General features: G+C 38.0%; 1 protein-coding gene across 2 annotated transcripts in view; it reads left to right on the forward strand.

Moving 5' to 3' along the window:
- The window catches only part of slc41a2a (solute carrier family 41 member 2a), a 34,583-nt gene extending 18,530 nt beyond the window's left edge, over positions 1–16,053 (forward strand). The window contains exons 8-12 of one of the 2 annotated variants that reach the window (XR_012400463.1): positions 2,413–2,492; positions 2,564–2,695; positions 10,562–10,710; positions 13,665–14,680; positions 15,133–16,053. Coding sequence is in view for 1 of the 2 variants with exons in the window: in XM_688250.8 (XP_693342.4) it covers positions 2,413–2,492; positions 2,564–2,695; positions 10,562–10,710; positions 13,665–13,826 (523 nt within the window). In the remaining variant the exon portion in view is untranslated. Of the gene's footprint in view, positions 1–2,412; positions 2,493–2,563; positions 2,696–10,561; positions 10,711–13,664 lie in introns of both variants that reach the window. The other variant, XM_688250.8, reaches the window with a different exon arrangement.
- The last annotated feature ends 4,724 nt before the right edge of the window (positions 16,054–20,777 follow it).

Here is a 20,777-nt window from a genome sequence, read left to right on the forward strand (position 1 = left end):
TACAATAAGGTCAATACACTAACCTACGTATTATTCAGTCACAATATGGCTCCAAACAATCAAAAACAGTGCCAGGCCAGTTTTTTTCCACTCACAGTCAGCACAGTCAACACAATCACCCCTATTAAAGAGCCCATATTATGGGTTTTTGAAAATTCCCCTCCATGTAGTGTGTAACACAGCTCTAAGTGAAGTGAAGTATCCAGCTAAGGCTTAAATCTGTAAGAATACAGTGTTTAAAACGGTTGATTCATCTATAAAAGAGTCGACTCATAGTGCTTCAAACGAGTCGCCTTGATACCGATTCATTAGGTGTTTCGCCATGACGTACGAACGAAACCAAGTTATTCACGTGCACGCGCAAACCCGGGAGATTTCAAACCTGAGGCCCCGCCCTCTGACGCAGAAACCCAGACACACACACACACACACACACACACAAACACACACACACACACAAACATGCCGGTCGATTGAAGTCACACTGCAGATGGATATTATATTGAGTCTCTACCCAAAGATGAAACATCAGCATTATAACCAAGCAGTTGGAAACTACTGGAAACTTCTGGAAGCTACATGCTACAAAGAATACTTCATCTGCGTTTGTTAAAGGAAGGATCAGTAAAGAGTAACTTACTGATGGACGTCAGGATGGGTTTCCATTTCTCAAGTGTAAGTACGTGCGGTTAAAGTTGTTGCCTCGTTTACTCTAGCTTGCAAATGTATTTAGTTGTGATTTGTTACTTGTAACCGTGTGTACTGTATCCGGTTAACTGGCTATATTCTCTTATCGCGTGCAAAGTCACGTTAAAAACGCGACGCGTGCTGCTTTGTTTATGGAGCTCCGTGGTAGAGTTCTGCATTCCCGCGGCTGTCCCCGCGGCAAATTTCTGCGGCGCGGAAATAAATTTCCGAATAAATCGCGGGAGCGGTCGGTAACGGGTTTAATTTGGGACGGGAGCGGGCTGTCTAGCAATATCACGGATATTGCTATGCGAATGAGAAAGAGAGAGTCTGCTTGGTGCTTGTGTGTGTGTGTTAGTGCGCACGCGCGCGTATGAGAGAGAGAGAGCGAGCGAGAGCGAACTTTGTGTGCTTGGTGCTGTGTGTGTGTTTATACAGACATCTTGGCTGTCTGGACTGTATAGCTGGGTGACTTTTGGTTGTGTTCTCCCGCGATCGGGCGCGGCGGGCAGAAAACGGAGCGGGTTCTCAGGCTAAAACCTGGCGGGTGCGGGCGGAAGCGAAAGCGTTGTCGTCCGGAGGTGTGTGTGTGTTTTTGTGTGTGTGTGGCAGCTAAAATCCACGCCTACACTATCGAGCGTGTATGAACTGTGATTACTTTTTATATTGCTGATTAGCTATTGGCCATTTCACTCTCTGACTGAAGGCAGTCGACCAATCGCAACAGGCTGTCATTGGTCCAATCAGCGCAGTTTAGCTTCACGCTAAGGAGGGGTTTGGGAACAAATGAATCACTGGACGATTCATACGGGAGTCGCTGGGATAATTAGGTAAAAATAAATGCAGATTATAAGACCATAAAAGTGTTTTTTGACCTTGCATGCATATTAGACTGTTGTTGGAGACCCTTACAACCAAGATATGACCCTATTTCATGTATAATATGGGCTCTTTAAAGTCACCTGAATTCTGATTAACCCCGCACCTGCACGTCATCACCAGTCATTACCTCAGCCCTATAAAAACCAGCACCACAGCCATTCTGCACCTAGCCTTGTTGCTGTTATGAAAGACTATACACTCCTCACGGACAGCGGCAATTGCTATTCCAAGTTTACTTACCTTACTTGTTTCCCTATGATCTCTAGTGTCTGCATCTCTCCATCGTAGTGTGGCTTTCTCCTGGTCCCTTTCTGATGTTTGTTGATCCCATCTCTCTATGTGCCTGGCTTCGAATACTCCTGTTGCTCCGATTCATCTGGTCATCCATATCTATTCTGCATGCGTCTCCATTGAGTTCCGTTATCTACCTGCTATCCTCCATAAATAAACTGTTACCAGTTTATCATACTTCCCATCTTCTTCTGTGACAGGCGGAAACAGACAAGTATATAAGTGAACATATTCACTGACTGTCAAGATGAGTAAAGTAATAACACACAAGATATGAAAATTAGCATTCTTTCGTTAAAAAATTCAGTCAAATACAGTCAAAATTGATATAGTAGGAGTCTTAAGTTACAAACATAATTTTTTGGGATAAATTGATATGATTTGTGTTGTTCGAAACTCTTTCATTTAATTTTTGTTTATAAAAATAGGTTTATTTTGGAGACTAAAATGTACCCACAATTTTAGAATCAATCGATTTTGGATCAATTTTACAATAGTAAGTCCATCATGGACCTTTTTGTGATGGAGGAACTGTATTTTTTTTTCCTCAAGCCTTGGAGGATTAATTCTGGACCGAACAATCACAAATCCAAAGCTCGATGGTCTTGTTCTATACACTCCTGTTATAAATGGTGGGTCACTCAAACAAAACTCATGCTCTGAACAAATGTGATTGTTTGTTTCAAAGTGTCTTTTCTTTAAGGTGTTGGTGGTAACCTGGTTTCCATCCAGGCCAGTCGTATAGCCACATATCTTCATTTCCAGTGTCCCCTGGGCGAGCTTCCAGAAGACACTAAAGGATGCTACTGCCCCTGCCGCTACTTTTGCTCCAAAGGTAAAATTCCTGACATTTACTTTTGTTTTAGTCCTTTTTTCGTATCACATTGAGTAAAAGAAAGATTTAAATACTTTAGCAGTTAAATACTAGTGACGCTAAATGATGATTCCCTGATGTTCTCTTTTGTTTTAAGTTTATACACTCACCGGCCACTTTATTAGGTACACCTGTCCAACTGCTCGTTGACTTAAATTTCTAATCAGCCAATCAAACGGCAGCCACTTGCCATGCATTTAGACATGGTCAAGACAATCTGCTGCAGTTCAAACCGTGCATAAAAATGGGGAAGAAAGGGGATTTAAGTGACTTTGAACATGGCATGGTCGTTGGTGCCAGACAGGCTGGTCTGGGTATTTCAGAAACTGCTCATATACTGGGATTTTCACGCACAACAATCTCTAGGGTTTACAGAGAAAGATCTGAAAAAGAGAAAATATCCAGTGAGCGGCAGTTCTGTGTGCACAAATACCTTATTGATGTCAGAGATCGGAGGAGAATGGCCAGACTAATTTCAGCTGATAGAAAGGCAACAGTAACTCAACTAACCACCTGTTACAACCGAGGTATGCAGAAGAGCATCTCTGAATGCACAACATGTCGAACCTTGAGGTGGATGGGCTACAGAAGCAGAAGGCCACAACGCGTGCCACCACTGTCAGCTAAGAACAGGAAACTGAGGCTACAATTCACACAGGCTCAACAAAATTAGACAGTAGAAGAGTGGAAAAAAAGTTGCCTGGTCTGAAGAGTCTCAATTTCTGCTGCGACATTTGGATGGTAGGGTCAGAATCTGGCATCAGCAACATGAAAGCATGGATCTATCCTGCCTTGTATTGACAGTTCAGGCTGCTGGTGGTGGTGTAATGGTGTGGGGGATATTTTCTTGGACACTTTGGGTCCATTAGTACCAATTGAGCATCATGTCAACGCCACAGCTTACCTGAGTATTGTTGCTGACCATGTCCATCCCTTTATAACCACAGTGTACCCATCTTCTGATGGCTACTTCTAGCAGAATAACACACCATGTCCTAAAGCGCAAATCATCTCAGACAGCTTTCATGAACATGATACTGAGTATGTTTACATGGACACCAATAAACCGATTTTAATAAGATTAGGACAATACTCTGATTAAGAGTCGACCATGTAAACAGCGATTTATTTATTTATTTTTATTAATTTAATCTAATTAAAGTCATAATCGAACTAAAGAGAAATTGAATTAAGACATGTGGAGTAAGCTGATTTTAGCTGCAATATTGAAGTGCAGTACAGACATGTAAACACCTTAATCGAATTATTACCATCATGTAGGACTTTTTGCTGTGTTTTGCGACAGGATAGTCCTCACACACTTACACACACACAGCTGTTTGACACTATTCCTTTTAGCTACCATGTCAGTGAAAGACCACAGACACATACACAGCGAAATGCAGTTTTTTTCTCCCATATAGTGTGCGGTATGAAATTCCATAAAAAAACACATTTCCAACGGTTCATAGTTGCATCCAATATCTTGTTTGTCACAGAGGCATGCATGAAATGTTCCAGAATAAAAGTGAAAGTGCTGAACTTCAGGTAAAGTCGGCAAATTAAAAATGAAACACCCAAAATTACATGAATCTCTGGAGGAAACGTGGATAGTGTGGTGACGCATTGACATCAATCGATCTACATGCTTTAACATGTAAAACGGGATCATGGAAGAAACATTCAAAAAAGCAACTCATAAAAACACCTTAATCATATTATTGACTTAATTTGATAAAAGAAAACAATTTCCCATGTAAACTTAGTCAACGAGTTCACTTTACTCAAATGGCCTCCACAGGAGGAGATTCAGGAGATTAGCATCATGGATGTGAAGCCAAAATCTGCAACAACTGTGTGATGCTATCATGTTGTTACAACCTCCTGGCTCAAGAAAAAATCAAATAAAGATCCAAACCAGAAAATCTAATCAACTTAAATATATTGAATCAAAAATTAGGTGAAATGATACATAAATATAAAGAAAAGAATACAAAAAAACTCCAAAGCTGAAGAGGGAAGGATGAACACCCTGTTCTCTTGGTTTATATCCAAACGCACATCACAGGTAACACTCCACACCCGATCCAAACGTCAATCACGGCAAAACACCGCACCTGTTCAAAACTCCAGAAGAATACCAGATCATGGAACTCTTCGATCTAGTGGACACTGGTTAACAAAACTTTACGACCGTCACAATGTTAATATGGACCAAAATCTCTGAGGAATATTTCCAGTGGATTGCTTGGTCTATGCCACAAAGGATTAAGACAGTTCTGAGGGCAAAATTATGAGAAAACTGTCAGAATTATGTGATATAAACTCACGGTTGGAATTGTTAACTGAAAATCTGTGTTTACATTTTGCCGTTCTTATTTTTGCTTCCTCAGAATTACGACTTTATTATAACTTTATTGAAGTAAGTTGCAAGTTTATAGCAGTATTTCACTATTATTATTATTTATTTATTTATTTTTGCCCAATTCTAAGTTTAGACAGAATGGTCAAATATAAAAGTACATGTTCATAGCAATTTCTCCTGTTTTTATTGTCTTGCAATCCTAAATTTATATCTCACAATTCTAAAGAAAAACATAAAAAATGCTATATATAAACTGAGTTATTGTAAGGTTATTGCAATGTCATACATATATTCATATTTTTTTTAATTCAAGAGTGTACATCTTGCAATTTGTAGAAAAAAGTTTTTAAAAATGGTTTTAGAAATTGTGATACTGTCAGAATTATAAGAAAAATGTCAGAAATTGTAAGTTTATATAAATTGTTTTACATTTCTGACATTTTACCTGTAAAGTTTATAGCTGAAAGTTCTCCAAATTCATCACTTGAAATTCTGACGAAAAATAGCAAGATTTCAAATTTGTTTACAATTGTGACTTTCTTTGCAATCGTTGGTTTATAGCAGTGTGTTTTTTTTAGTTGGGGACAAACGAAGGTGAGGATCGAAATGTAGGCTTATTAAAAAAGGATGATTAGACAAGCGGGGGTCAAATCAGAGGCATCCAGCAGTATCAGGGGCAAATTCAATAAAGTAATCTAAAGCAAAGACAAGGGTCGGAAAAGGCACCAAACAATCAATAATCCAGACAGTCCAAGGCAAGGAACACAAGAATCCGTTAAACAAAGAATGGCAAAAACAGATGTGTGTTATTTCTTAACAAGGCAAATATTAAAATCATGTATGTACAAAAATTCAGAAGTGAGGCAATACGGTGACTCAGTGGTTAGCACTGTCGCCTCACAGCAAGAAGGTCACTGGGTTGAGTCCCAGCTGGGTCAGTTGGCATTTCTGTGTGTAGCTTGCATGTTCTCTCTGTGTTCACGTACATGTGTTTCCTCCGGGTGCTCTGGTTTCCCCCACAGTCCAAAGACATGCGCTATAGGTGAATTGAAAAAGCTAAACTGTCCATAGTGTATGTGTCTGAATGAGAGTGTATGGGTGTTTCACAGTAATGCGTTGCAGCTGGAAGGGCATATGCTGTGTTAATCATATGCTGGATAAGATGAAGGTTCATTCCACTGTGGCGACCTCTGATTATTAAAGGAACTAAGCCAAAAAGAAAATGAATGAATGAATTGCTTTCCTCTGGCTTCGAACCCAAGGTAGATGCATTTTAATTAGGAACACTAACCACTCCCCTAAATCACTTGATGATTTGGTTATACAACATGGCTTACTGCAGTTAAAGTTACAAAATTACAAATGAAACACCCAAAATTAAATTAAACGCTGGAGGAAACTTGGATAGCGTGGTGATGCAAAGACATTAATCAATCTATGTGCTCTACCATGTAAAACAGGATCATGATAGGAACATTCAAAAAGCAGCTCATGTCAACACCTCAGGCCTGGATTGGCTAATCGGGAGAACCGGGAGAATTCCCGGTGGGCCGGTCCATTTTTTGGCCACGAGGGCCGGTGTCCCTAGCTGCTTGCACTCTCAGCAGTTGCACTTTTTTTCATTTATTTATTTATTTGACCATAGCCTCACTCTTTTTATTCATTATTTTGCCGCAGATCCGCTCTTTTTATTTTTTTTCTCGCAGCCCCGTAAACAAAATGCAGCCTGCAAATTATTAATGATGTAACTATCATCATTCGACTCTAAACAGCGGCACCTTAGTGAATGTAAGAATTCGAATAATTAATATTGATTAATAATACACCTGCTCAATGAAAATCAGATGATTCACTACATTAATAAATCTGACATTTTTATTGTTAAGACATATAATACTGTTAGGGTTGTTGGAAATTTGAAGTTCTAAAGCAGCTGTTTTCTTGAAAAATGACGTGAAAGTGTCCTTAGAAACTGAATTGGAAATGACCTTATTTTAATAGTCAGTTGTGAACTGAGATGGGCCGGTCCAAGAATTGAAACTCCAGGGCTGAAAAGGAGTCCCACTCCGGCCCTGCAACACCTTATTGGCAGATTACTGTTTTATTCGGATGAAGGCAAATAATTTTATTACTGATGTCCATGTAAACGTATTCTGTGTATTTAAATGAGCAAAATAGTATGGATCTTTCCAAACTGGTAAAAGAATTAAGAAAATGTGAAACAGCTGGCCTGGAGTGATTTGGTGAAATGCAATGTGGGAGATGTAGTCCTAGTGAATGGCAAAGGCACAGGATGGATGGAGTGTCCTTTGGTGAAGCCTGATTTATACTCGACCCGTTCACTTGTTCGCTTGAGTGCGCGCGGCGAATGTGACGTCATCACGGAGTTTGCGGAGGTTCGCTTTGGGTGCGCGGCATGATTTCGGCTAGCGGTGCGTAGGGCATGTTTTGAGACTCGAGCAAACAGCACGCGCGGTGCCACAACTGATTTGAGTTGAATATGAAACACTTTGAAGAGCTTTTATCTGAAACAGTATGACTGGACACACATCTTATGACCCGTGATCAGAGAGATAACCTAATGATCAATAATTCTTGGCCAGAAATTGCAACAGCCGTGGGAAAGGAGAACGTTTTTGTTAAAAGGTTTGGAAAAACCTGAAGGAAAAGTTTATTAAAACCAAAAGTGGCCATGTCAAAAGTGGAGACCAGGTACACAATCACAAAATATGTTTTTCCACCATTTATAGGTTTTGCACTGATGTACTTTGTTTAATTTTGAATTTAAAACAGTTTAATAGTTACAAAACTATAATGAAGTCACAGAAGTATTTCTTTGATAATTGGGAAGTATTTAAACCTATCGGTTTACATATACTGATGCCCTGTTTCTCTGGGCTTTATTGGTGAAAATGGTCTGTAATGTTGGACCATCATTGCTTTTTTAGCATAAGAAGAGGACAGAAACTAGCCAGTAACACTGATTTATATATTTGTAAAGCAAGCTAAATCTAAAAAATAATCTTTTTCTAAAAAAATTATTATTTTTTTTTTTTGCATTTATTCTTGCCATAATAAAAATATATTTGCAGAGCAACTCATGTTCTCTTGTGATATATTAAACTTTAAATGGTAATACTGTCCGAGATATGAACAAAAGCAAGTGATTAGATAAAAAAAAATCTTGAATGGTTATAAAAAATGCTTATAATCATTAAAATAATGTATAAAAACAATAAAAAATCAATAGTTTAAAAATATTAAACGATATTAATGATACAGTATGACGTAGTTCTGGAAACTTCCTACTTCTCTGTTTATCCATCTGATTTTACGGTGGGTTTCTTTTGACCGCCCCCCGTTGTTTTAAAGAATATCACAACGACGAACGCGGCGAGTATAAAAGCCTCAGCCGTTTTGTAAGGTCATTGGAGGTGTGCGGTGTGGCTTGATTTTTTTGATTTTTCTAATTCCAGCTTGAGTCTCATGGACACTCCAGGGCCCGGTTTTTCAAAAGTAATCCACTAGGATTTTGGATAAGGGATTGGATCAAATCTTGAAAATGGGTTTTTCAAAGGAAAAAACGGATTACCTAATCGGATTAGATCACGTAATCTAATCTTTGTTTTGATCCGGATCAAACCTTTACTTTGGGTTTTTCAGACCTTTTTTGTAGGATCTGGATCACTTTGATCCAAAAAACCTGGATTAAACTGATCCCACCAGAAAGGTGGATTTAGTGTGGATTTCATGCCCAAAATGTAATAAAAACTTAAAAATTTTATTAAATAACACTATTTTGGGATCACACAGTATCTTACAAGATATACTATTTATTCATAAGGTTTTAATTTTATTTGTTCATCCATCAGGCTGTAGTGATTATTGGCTTTAACGTATTCAGCCTTTCAGTATTGGCCTACAGCAAAGTAGAACGAGTTTGGCCTCATAAAATAATCCCCCAAACAGCTGTCAAAATTGACCAAAAACAATACATTTTATTGTCAATAATTGATATCTATATTCATCACAATGGAAAATATTTTTGTTTTTAGAATATTTATTAGTGATGCATGCAATGATTACAGAATAACCAAAAAAAAAAGTGCAAAGAATGGCAATGACTGATTTTAGAAATCTCTTTCAACAATTGCAAAAAGAGACTGAAAGGGCAGAAACACAGCTTCATCTGGCAGAGGAACAAGTGACTCCAAACTGCAGCAAACCAAGGCCAGACTTCAGATCCGCCTCCTAAAGGCTACGCTCAGACAAGCTGCTCCCTCCACATCAGATGAGGAAGTCTGAAATTATTGTGGAGTTTTTGACATTAAGTCTTTTTTTTATTTACATCTATATTTGAAACTTATTATAAATATCCTCAATGTACAGTGTTGTAGGTCTCAGATGAGCGGACTGCTGGAAGAGGATGGGGTGGGGTTTTTATTATTTATTATTATTATTTTATTATTTATTAAATTTTCTTAGTTTTCATTTTAAATAAAAATAAAGTTATATCTACCCCACACTGGCTATTCTACTTGTTGCTCTTTACACAGGCCTATCTATTTATCTACATTGTGATTGAGCACTGGTAATCCAGATTTAGTGATCCTGAAAAGTTCCTATCCGGATCAGATTGATCCAATCCGATGTTGCTTTGAAAAACTGGCTCAAAAAGTAAGCTGGATTACGTGATCACGGATCGCAAAAACAGGATTACTAAATCCAGATCGATTTGATCCGGATTAAACCTTTTGAAAAACCGGGCCCAGCTGATTATCAATACACATTCTCATATTTTTGACTTTTTTTCTTTTATTTGTAATTTTAAAGTTCACATTTCAGACTTTTTTCTCAGAATGTATAACTTACATTCTGAATAACTTACATTAATGTAGAACTTTTGGGAAAAGGTCTAGTTAGTGTGATGTTAATCTGAAATTGCATGCTACAGTTTTTTCATTTTGTAGTTGTGACATTTTTACTGTCATAGCAGTATCTCACATTTCTGACCTTTTTTGTAATTGTAAATGTATGTCTCACAGTTCTGACTTTTTACATTCTGAGATATAAACTCAGAATTACAACAAAAGTCAGATATTGAACATTCATGGTAACATCTCACATTTCTCACTCTTTTTCTTGTAATAATTTGCAATTCGGACGTTTCCCCTGAAGTTTTGTAATTGTGAGAAATATAGTCACAATTCTGAGAAGGAAGAAATGAGATTTGTGAGATGTAAATTAAAAATTGTGAGAGAGAAAATCATAAATCTGGCTTCCTATGGCTACGACTCAAAAACAAACTTAGTTTTATTTCACATTGTTACGAATTATTGTCATTACAGTTATTTCTTGAATTTCACTTACTGTATAATGAGCCTTTTATTATTAACAACAATTTTTTCAGATGTAAAGATTTTAAAACAAAGCTAAAAAACATTTTGCATTGCTTCTGGCAGGGCCGAATGGAAGATCAGCCCAGGTGCTGCTCACATTGGTCGCTCCAGGTCATCTGGTCTTCATCTACACAATTTACATAATACAAGGCTCCCAATCTCCACCCACTGCTGTCTTCATTTTCTTCTACATCATTGCTGCATTTACACAGGTGAGTGAGAAAGATGTTACTGTGTGTTTTAGGCTGCGCTTTCATTTTTAAATGTTTTAGAATGAAAACATTTCTCACCCAGACTGGCGCTATTACTGCATTTCAGAAAATGGTCTATGTGCACACTACACAGCTTAAAATGCAAGATACATGACTATTCATGTGCACACCCAGCGCAATCTCATGGCAGTTCATAACTTTTTGATTAAGTGTCTAATTCAAATGAATTCATACGATCTAATTCGTACAATTTAATGCAATTTGCTCATCACCCAAATGACGGTTGGGGTTAGGGATGGGGTGGGGTGCCACGTCTCCTTTTTAAAGTTGTACATTTCCGTATGACTGAACTTGTACGAATTCGTACGAATTAGCCACTAAACTGACAAAACGGAAAATACTTACGTTTCCTCGTGAGATCAGGCTGGCATATCATATGAAATAGTTTACTGGTTATGTAATGACTTGACAAAGGGAATAATACTCAATGGTCCAGAAGACCTGCGAGAGAGCAATTTGCAACTGTGCCTCCATTTTCAAAAGTTTACATGCCTCTGTCCATACTGAAATGGAACACCAGAATTGTCAAACTATAACGGCTTTTTATGCACCAGTTACACTAATGTATTTTCATTTTAAAATATAAAGTCACTGGTGTCCACACAACTCCAGCATCTTCGACCTGTGAAGAAAGAGCATTTTGAAAATACTAAAGACCCCATTTTAGTTTGGATTTAGATATATTTTTTTCTGAAATACAGGACAAGGAATGAAATTGAAAACACACTAATGTAAAAGCAACTTTAGGCCTTGATCACACCTTTTTTTTGTAATTCTAAATTTATATCTCACACTTCTGACTTTTTGTATAGAAACTAAACAATTTTTTCCGATGAGAAGTGTCTTTTTTTAATGGTTTTCTAATGGCCGCTGCATTTTGCTCGCTGTGTGTATGCCCTACACACTTCATGTTTTTGCCTTTGCGCTCTGTGCGCCTGCAGTAGAAAAAGGTTAACTCTGAGCAGAAAAAGCAACACGATCTCATGGCAATTCATAACTTTTTGATTTAGTGGCTAATTCGTATCAATTTGTACGATCTAATTCATACAATTTAGTACGATTTGCTCATGCCCTAATGATGGTTTGGTTTAGGGGTGGGGTTAGGTGCCACGCCTCCTTTTTTAAATAGTACAATTTCGTACGACTGAACTCATACAAATTCGTACCAATTACCCACTAAACTGGCAAAACGTAAAATACTTACGTTTCCTCGTGAGATCAGGCTGGAAAAAGCGCAACACATTAGTCACATCTTTTTTCATTGTCCAATCAAATGAATGCAGAGGCGGGGTTTCTGTTGAAGTGACAGCAATGTTTGTGTTATCAAGATGACTATGAAGACTTTTAAAGATGGAGGAGAGTCTAGTGGTCACTGTTTTGAGTTATCCGGAGCTGTATGACATCACGAACCCTGAAAATCACAATAGTATTAAAACTTGCAATTACAAACATGTCAACAGCAGCACTCGTACACAATAGGCAGTTGATTCAGTGGTTGCCTAGCAACATAAAAAGTGCAGCACACTTATTTTTTTCTGGTCTACAAAAATAGGCAATGCAGTGTGCCTCATGTTCTTTGACCCCTTATGCTGGGTTCACACCATAGACTGTAAAAGATATGGACGTAGTATCAGTGACATCACCCATAGGTTGCTGAAGAACCCAAAAGAAGCTACCAGTAGGCGTGGTCAACTGTCGCAATGTACATTCAAACACTTAAAATAATGTCTGTGTTAAGAAATGCAGGGCTGTTAATGAAATTAATAACACTGTAAGACAACGTTTCAGATGACGGTTCTATAGCCTACAGCTAAACAATCTGTATCATTCTGGACTGCATTACATCTCTAAAGAACATTATAAATGATAAATGATCTAAATAAAGCAAATACATTTATAGAGATGGTGTAAGTATATAATTTCATTAACGTGGAAAATGGAGTCCACTTGAATGGTGTGTGAGCAAAATTAAGTGAAAATTAAGACATATAATCTGATAATTGTAGGAAATAATTCCATAAGGCAACTGACTGTGTAAAGCCACATAAAACAACACAAAAATATGATGTATATGCAGAGTTCAGCGGGTAATCAGCCGGAATCAGCTGAGGTGAAGTGACGGTGACCAGTGAGACTGTCACTCAAGTGGCCACGCCCTTAATTATGCAGACTTAATAAAACCTAATATAAAGGAAACGAATGAGTTATAATAAAATTTACCCTCCTCACAGTTGTCATGAAGTGTAATATTAGCTATATAAACCAAAGTTGTTCTTTTTACCAGGCTGTAAACACCTTTTTTTCTGCTGTAAAGTTGGCCATTTTAACAGTGGGGTAAATAGAAATTTGCTCAACATGGAGCCAGGACTAGCGGAATTTTGATGAATTGCAGTTTCAGTTACTTCCGTATTTGCTCCACAAGGGAGAGCGGGAGGTTGCCGCTTGTTCACACCAAATGCAGAATTAAGTGTCCATGCAAGAGTTACATTTAAAGTCAATGCAAACATAGGCAAATTACCATTGCACTGTGTGAATTATGTAGAATATGCGATGTGTCTGCTATGCAAGTTTAAATAATTCAACTGTAGCGGAAATATTGAGAGAGGCTTAAAACATTCTGTGAGTAAACTAGTGCGAATGACATGGTGCTCTGCCTTTGGTGTGAACCCAGCACTAGTCCATTTTCACAAGTTGAATACGCCAGAGTAGTGTGGACGTCAGCTGTAACTGTGACAACCTTAGTGAAAACGCACCATTGGCATTTTTAAAACGCTCCATTTTGGCCAGTCGAAGATAATGGAGAAGTGTGGATGGCAGGTTTAACCGTAACAAAATGCATGTTGTTTTGAAACACAATTGAGAATTGATGTGTGATTGAATCTTCTTCAATGCAGGTGCTTCTCCTGATGAGCATCGCTGATGTGATGGTTCATTGTTTGTGGAGGTACGGCAGGGATCCCGATAGCTTCTCCATCCCATATCTGACGGCTTTGGGGGATCTTTTGGGCACTGCTTTACTTGCACTGTGTTTTTTTCTAAAGTCACTGGTGACGTAATTTACAGATTTCATTTGATCTAATCTTTCAGCACTATCTGATGTGCTAGTATACATTTTTGTCATTCCTCTTCACAATTCAGCCAATTGACTGTTACTGGATGACTTGAAATAGTTTAAATCACTGTATTCAATTCAATAAATCGCACATGTTGCCTCATGTGACAATAGTAGCTACTTCTCCAAGCCATATAGCCATGTGCACTGAATAAAGAGCAGCTGCTGTTAGTTTCTGCAAGTCTTGTTAAATATCTTATTTTAGGACATCTTCCTGGATTATTAATTTAGGTCAATTTTGAAATTTCTATTCTTAAGGTGAACAATTAGTCTATGTAAATTAATCCACTGAAAAAATTAGGTTGTCTTGGTAATCTTGAATGAAAGTCTGACCATTTGCTTCCACTCTTGGGGGAAACCTGAGGTCTTTCATAGCAACTACATATTAATACCCAGTCTTACCGCTAGTTTGCTATGAGGGAATGATGCGCAAAAAGCCCCTTTCACACATACAGACTTTTCCCGAAAATTGTCGGTAATTTTCTGGAAATGTCTGTATGTGTGAACAGGCCCTTTTTGAAAATACCAGTAAATTCGTTTCGGCTATTTTCCGGAAAGAGAAGTTGTAACATTACCGGTAATTTGCCGGAATGCTGCGCTGTGTGAACGCCGAAGGAAGATTGCCGAAAAGAGCGCGTGCACGTCTAGAACGTGTTGACGTGAGACATCACTTTAGCCAATTAGAACAGTCAGACGCGTTCACGTCCGCTCGGTTTATGAAAATAAAAACCTTTGAATATTTTTGCAGACATATTTAGCTGCTCGATGTTAGATAACATTTCTTTGTTCCTTCCTAATGCCAGCTGTGTAAATAATTATCGGTAAGATTCTTATGATAAGCCGTTGTTTGTTTACCTTCAAGCTCTGCTTCTAGTTGCTTGACGCGTCCAAAGAGCTTAGAATGACCAAGATTTGACACTCAATTTGACACTGCAGCGCCCAGCAACAGCCCCTTATTCCGCCATTTTGGGGTGAAAGTGATCGGCCGTCCATTGGATCTCATTACTGTCGCGATGGCAAGCAGCTGCTTTGTTTTTTATTTATTTATTTAAAAAGCGCATTAAAGCTGAGATACAACCTGAAAGACGACAATACAACACTTATCACAATCATCAGCACGTTTAATAGTTTATTTACAGAATTATAATATGCTGTTGTTTTATTGGAGTTTTCATTCCAAAATTGCCGCCTCGCCCTCTAGTGGGTGTTTCACAAATTACACTAGAGTGTCGCCTCTTGGTCCTTCTAAGCTCTTTGACGCGTCGGGTGTGCCTGTAAAGCAGCTGGCGAGTGTCAATACACACACATATCATGTACATCTTGACGTGCGAAAGTGTTTCTCTATATGTTTTGATAGAAGTTGTTCACAATACTGATCCATCCACAGAGTTTGTAATGTAGTCAAATGTTTACAAATACAAGCGCAGCCGTTTAGAGCTAATTTCTGGTTAATGATGTCAGAATTTATTTTGGTATTTTGAAATGAATGTGTGAATTCTCTTTTCCGGAAAAATTCCTTAACGTTCTCCTCTGTGTGAGCAGTGCTTTTTTTTTTTTTTATTACCGGTAAAGTCTTTTAGTAAATTTTCCGGATATTTACCTGTATCACTTTGTGAACGGCTAAAGAAAGCCCTACCCCCTATGTAATATTCAACTTAAGATGGAAGTACATCAACATATTGAAGTAAATGTCTTTAAATGACTTTAAATTAGTTAGATATAAACAGAGGCCAGAGCCAGCTCCAAATGAGCAGGCCAGCCCCAAACACATGTTGATCCAGGAACATGTCCTAATTGGTGAAATCACACTTAACCTACACCTTAGAGTAACCTGTTGTGTTTCATTCCTAAGCCTACCCCAATGAAAAAACAGTAATTATTGTTGTACAGTGTCATAAAAATGATGCTATTATGTACACATTCTCAGTAGCCGCAGCTGTAACCCTTCTAGCCGTAACCCAGGCTAAGCAAGGAGGTCTCCAGGCTGCAGCGATATATACTTGAATTAAATATCTTTGATTGGTAATATATGGCAACAGTTTATTAATGGTTGTCAATTTAATTTTTATATTTATGAATTGATGTTTATGATGTATTTTAAAGAGTATTTTAAAAAGTATGTATCAATTGTAAAAACGATTGGTGACAATTCATTAAAGAGAAAATGACACAATTTGATTTCATATGATTTTTTTATTTGATTCATGAACAAATTTTAAATCTTCTGTTTACTACTTTCACAACATTTGTAGTTATTTTAACAACGTTATTTAGTACATTTTACTTATAAGTTGTTTTATTGTGATTTTTTTAACTGTGTTTTTATTAAAGTTTTTTATAAACATAGTATGCAAATAACATTTACTTAGAATGTTTACAATCACAACAAAAGAGAAACAATATAATAATAGATATAATTTATAATAATAGATAAATAATAGTGACAGCTTAAAGAAAAAAAAAAGAAAAAAAATTATAATAAAATAAAACAGGAGGGGGTGGGGGGGTTAACAAATAGCCCAGGGCACGGTTTTTCAAAAGGTTTAATCTGGATAAAATTGATCCGGATTTAGTAATCCTGTTTTTGCGATCCTTGATCAGGTAATCCAGCTTACTTTTTGAGCCAGTTTTTCAAAGCAACATCGGATTGGATCAATCTGATCCGGATAGGAACTTTTCAGGATCACTAAATCTGGATTACCAGTGCTCATACAGGATAGGACATCACAATGTAGAACTATAGATATGTAAAGAGTAGAATAGCCAGCGTGGGGTCAATATAACTTTATTTTTATTTGAAATGAAAACTAAGAAAATGTAATAATTATTAAAACAATAATAAATAAGAAAAACAAGAAAAACCCCACCCCATCCTCTTTAAGCAGTCCGCTCATCTGAGACCTACAACACTGTACATTGAGGATATTTATAATAAGTTTCAAATATAGATGTAAATAAAAAAAAGACTTGATGTCAAAAACTCCACAATAATTTCAGACTTCCTCATCTGATGTGGAGGGAGCAGCTTGTCTGAGCGTAGCCTTTAGGAGGCAGATCTCAAGTCTGGCCTTGGTTTGCTGCAGTTTGGTTAGAGTCAGTTGTTTCTCTGCCAGATGAAGCTGTGCTTCTGCCCTTTCAGTCTCTTTTTGCAATTGTTGAAAGAGATTTCAAAAATCAGTGATTGCCATTCTTTGCATTTTTTTTTTGTTATTCTGTAATCATTGCATGCATCACTAATAAATATTCTAAAAAGAAAAAGATTTTTTCATTGTGATGAATATATATATCAATTAGTGAAAGAATAAAATTAATTGTTTTTGTTCTGTTTTGACAACTGTTTAGGGGATTATTTTATGAGGCCAAGCTCTTTCTACTTTGCTGTAGGCCTATACTGAAAGGCTGAATACGTTAAAGCCTATAATCACTATAGCCTGACGGATGAACAAATAAAATTAAAACCTTATGAATAAATAGTGTATCTTGTAAGATACTGTATGATCCAAAAATAGTATTATTTAATAATTTTTTTAAGTTTTCATTACATTTCAGGCATGAAATCCACGCTAAATCCACCCTTCTGATGGGATCAGTTAAATCCAGGTTTTTTTGGATCAAAGTGATCCAGATCCTACAAAAAAGGTCTGAAAAACCCAAACTAAAGGTTTGATCCGGATCAAAACCAAGATTAGATTAAGTGATCTAATCCAATTATGTAATAAAAAAGAGTTTGAAAATAGGTTTTAATTTTTTTCTTGGGAAATCTCAGAAAACTTCCATTTCCTTCAGTATCAAATGTTTCGAAATTATCCTAATATAATGTAACCTGCCATTTTAGCTTCAGTCAGATGATCATATTTCCCCCCACTGCTGTTTTATATTGAGGTTGATATTTAACCACACCATGTTGGTGTTTCGTAACATCTAATTTTTCAACGCAATCTCACGGCAATTTGTAACTTTTTGATTTAGCGGCAAATTTGTATTAATTTGTATGATCTAATTCACACAAGTTAGTATGATTTGCTTATCACCCAATGACATTGGTAATTAGTTCCAAGAAAAACATCAGTTTGTGCACGTCCAGGAGATTCTTGAAGGCAGGTGCTCGATCAAGCCAAACACAACAGAAAAAGTAAAAAATGAGCATCCTGCCATTTAGCTCTCAAGAAACAAATTTAATCTGACAACCTTTCAACCTACATGGCATTCATCAGTCAGCTAGAACGCTGTCCTGTGGTCCGATGAGACAAGAATAAACTTTTGTTTGGCCAGCCTGATCTCATGAGAAAACGTAAGTATTTTACATTTTGTCAGTTTAGTGGCGAGTTCAGTCGTACGAAAATGTACGATTTTAAAAAGGAGACGTGGCACCCAACCCCACCCCTAACCCTAAAGGGAACATGGTAAATCTGCTCTCTTTTTGGCCTTGTGGCTGTTCATCAAGACCACGACAAGGCTTGTTTGAGCCCGGGTTGAATATGGCTTGTTATTATATGTATTTTTTTTACACTGTAATCTCTCAGCTGTGTATTTTAAACATGGTGGCTCTGGCTTTGTTTCCATTTTTGCTTGTTGCGTAAGCGAATGACGTTTCTCTGTAAACCAATAGCATTTAGCTGCGTGTCTAGCTCCGCCCTTTGGTACCCTTTCTTGTGTTTGGTACCCTTTCGAAAGGGTGCCGAAAAAGTGGTACGGTACGGATCAGTTTGGTTCGGAACGCCTTTTGACAGTGAAAGCGGCCGAATTAAACCAAACCGTACCACTCAGTGGAAACAGACCATCTCGAATGGACCATCAAAATAAAGTGTCACCCAGAAGTGTTGTTCAGCCATTGAAATATTCCGGCAAAAGAATGATTTGACTATTTTAAATGTCATAACTTTTACAGCATTGATAATGTAGATTTTTATTTAGTTTAACAACAAAACAAAAGTAAATAGCTCTGTTCCACCTAGGCTGCTTTACTGAGGTGAAGTTGGTTTTATATCCGCATAACATTGTTTCATTTTCGAACAATGACAGCCTGTGACGCGCTCCATATGTTGTTTACCATGCTACTTTGAATTATTAGTCTGAAATAGCTTGCAAGCATGGCTTAGTAATAAATGATATTCCTGCACGCTGCCAGCCAACCACTTGTAGTCAGTAGGACTAAGCGCATGAGAGAGTGAGACCAGCGACCCCTGCATGCAAAAAATATTGCACATTATGACAAGTTTTGCTTGTTACACGACTGAAAACGTGCTAGATATAATACAGTTTATTGTTGGGAATTGTAGTATTATAAAGTACTATAAAGTTTTCTAACTGGCGAATGACATGATCTAGTAGGTTGTCTACTGTAATCTTTAAGGCGCGTGTGGCGAGGGTGCGTGGCCGAGAGCCGTGGGAACGGAATGAGGCCGCCGCATAATAAGTGGATGCACCTGTGCTGCGCAGCGGCCTCGGATCCCACGGAAGGAGCTCTGGACTATAAGAGGAGGAAGGATGGCAGAGGAAGCCGAGAGAGGACCGGGCCCGGGCATATTGTTTTACTTTTGCTTTCAGTTTGACGGCAGTCTCTGTGAGGAGCTGCCGTCCGTTTGTTTTGGATTAGATGGCACTCTCCGTGAGGAGCTGCCGTCCCTGTTTTTAATAAATAATTTAAACCTGCGTCGGTTCTCCGCCTCCTCCTTCCCGGCGGCCAAAGGGCCGTGAACTTCATTACAGCACACGTTCATGATATCAGGAGGCGTGGTTTTGGACGGCAGGGGGAAACTGTGTTTTCAAAGATAGTATGCTAAACAGTTAGCATTTTGGCAGATCCCCTACTGCAGCTTTAAATTTAACAAAAGTGACAATAAAGTAATTTATAATGTCTTAAATGTTTAATTGTTTTTCTGAATTTTGTAGTTATTGAAGAAAGCTGAAAACTCCTCCCTGTAAGTCTGTCTGCTTTACCAACCAGGATGTAGATGTCTGTCTAATGGACTGAAATCCCACCTGAAAGAAGCAGAGGAACAGGATAACATACATAGACTTAGAATTGAATTCATCTGCAAAATATTGACTACTGGGACCTCAATTCAGACGACTACTGTAATTTTTGCTTATTTTGTTGTGTATGTCATGGAAATATGTTAACTCCACTGTTATGACCGAGCTATAAGAACAGTTCACCCAAAAATGAAAACCACCCCATAAACGTTTATAGAAGCCGCAGTCACACTGCAGTTTTCCAATAGACTTCCATTCTTATGTATGCAAATTCGGGAGACTGGCAATGCAAGCTCGTATAACAAGTTTCACAGTTCTCTGCGTTGGAAAATTTAAGCTTGGAGAACTCTAACCTGCATCACATCATGTGATTGTGTGAGACCAATCATACGACCAGGTTCTTCCAATTCACAACCACCACAATAACTACAATCCCCATCACATGATTTCTGATTAGCCCCACACCTGGACACCATTTCCTCAGCCCTATATAATCCATCACCAAGCTTCATTTAGTGTCTGGCCAATGTACTCACCTCTTGTGTTTTCTTGTCATTTCCAATGTCTGCGTCTCTCCTTTCTAGTGTGGTTTATACTGGTTCCCTGTCTGGTCGTCGTTGTTCCCCTTGTTTCTGGTTGCCTGTGTTCCTGCCCATCTATATCTATGCTCTAGTCCAGGGGTGGCCAACCCTGTTCCTGGAGAGCCACCTTCTTGCAGATTTCAGTTGCTACCCATCTCAAACACACCTGAACCAATTAATTAGGACCTGAACACCACCACGTGATAATTACAGGCAGGTTTGTTTGATATGGGTTGCAACTGAAATCTGCAGGAAGGTGGCTCTTCAAGAACAGCGTTGGCCACCCCTGCTCTAGTCTTTCCAGCTCCTTTAGATCCAGCCATATCCATTCTGTGAAT

This window comes from Danio rerio, chromosome 25 (assembly GCF_049306965.1).
Source record: "Danio rerio strain Tuebingen ecotype United States chromosome 25, GRCz12tu, whole genome shotgun sequence".
NCBI classification, from domain to species: domain Eukaryota; kingdom Metazoa; phylum Chordata; class Actinopteri; order Cypriniformes; family Danionidae; genus Danio; species Danio rerio.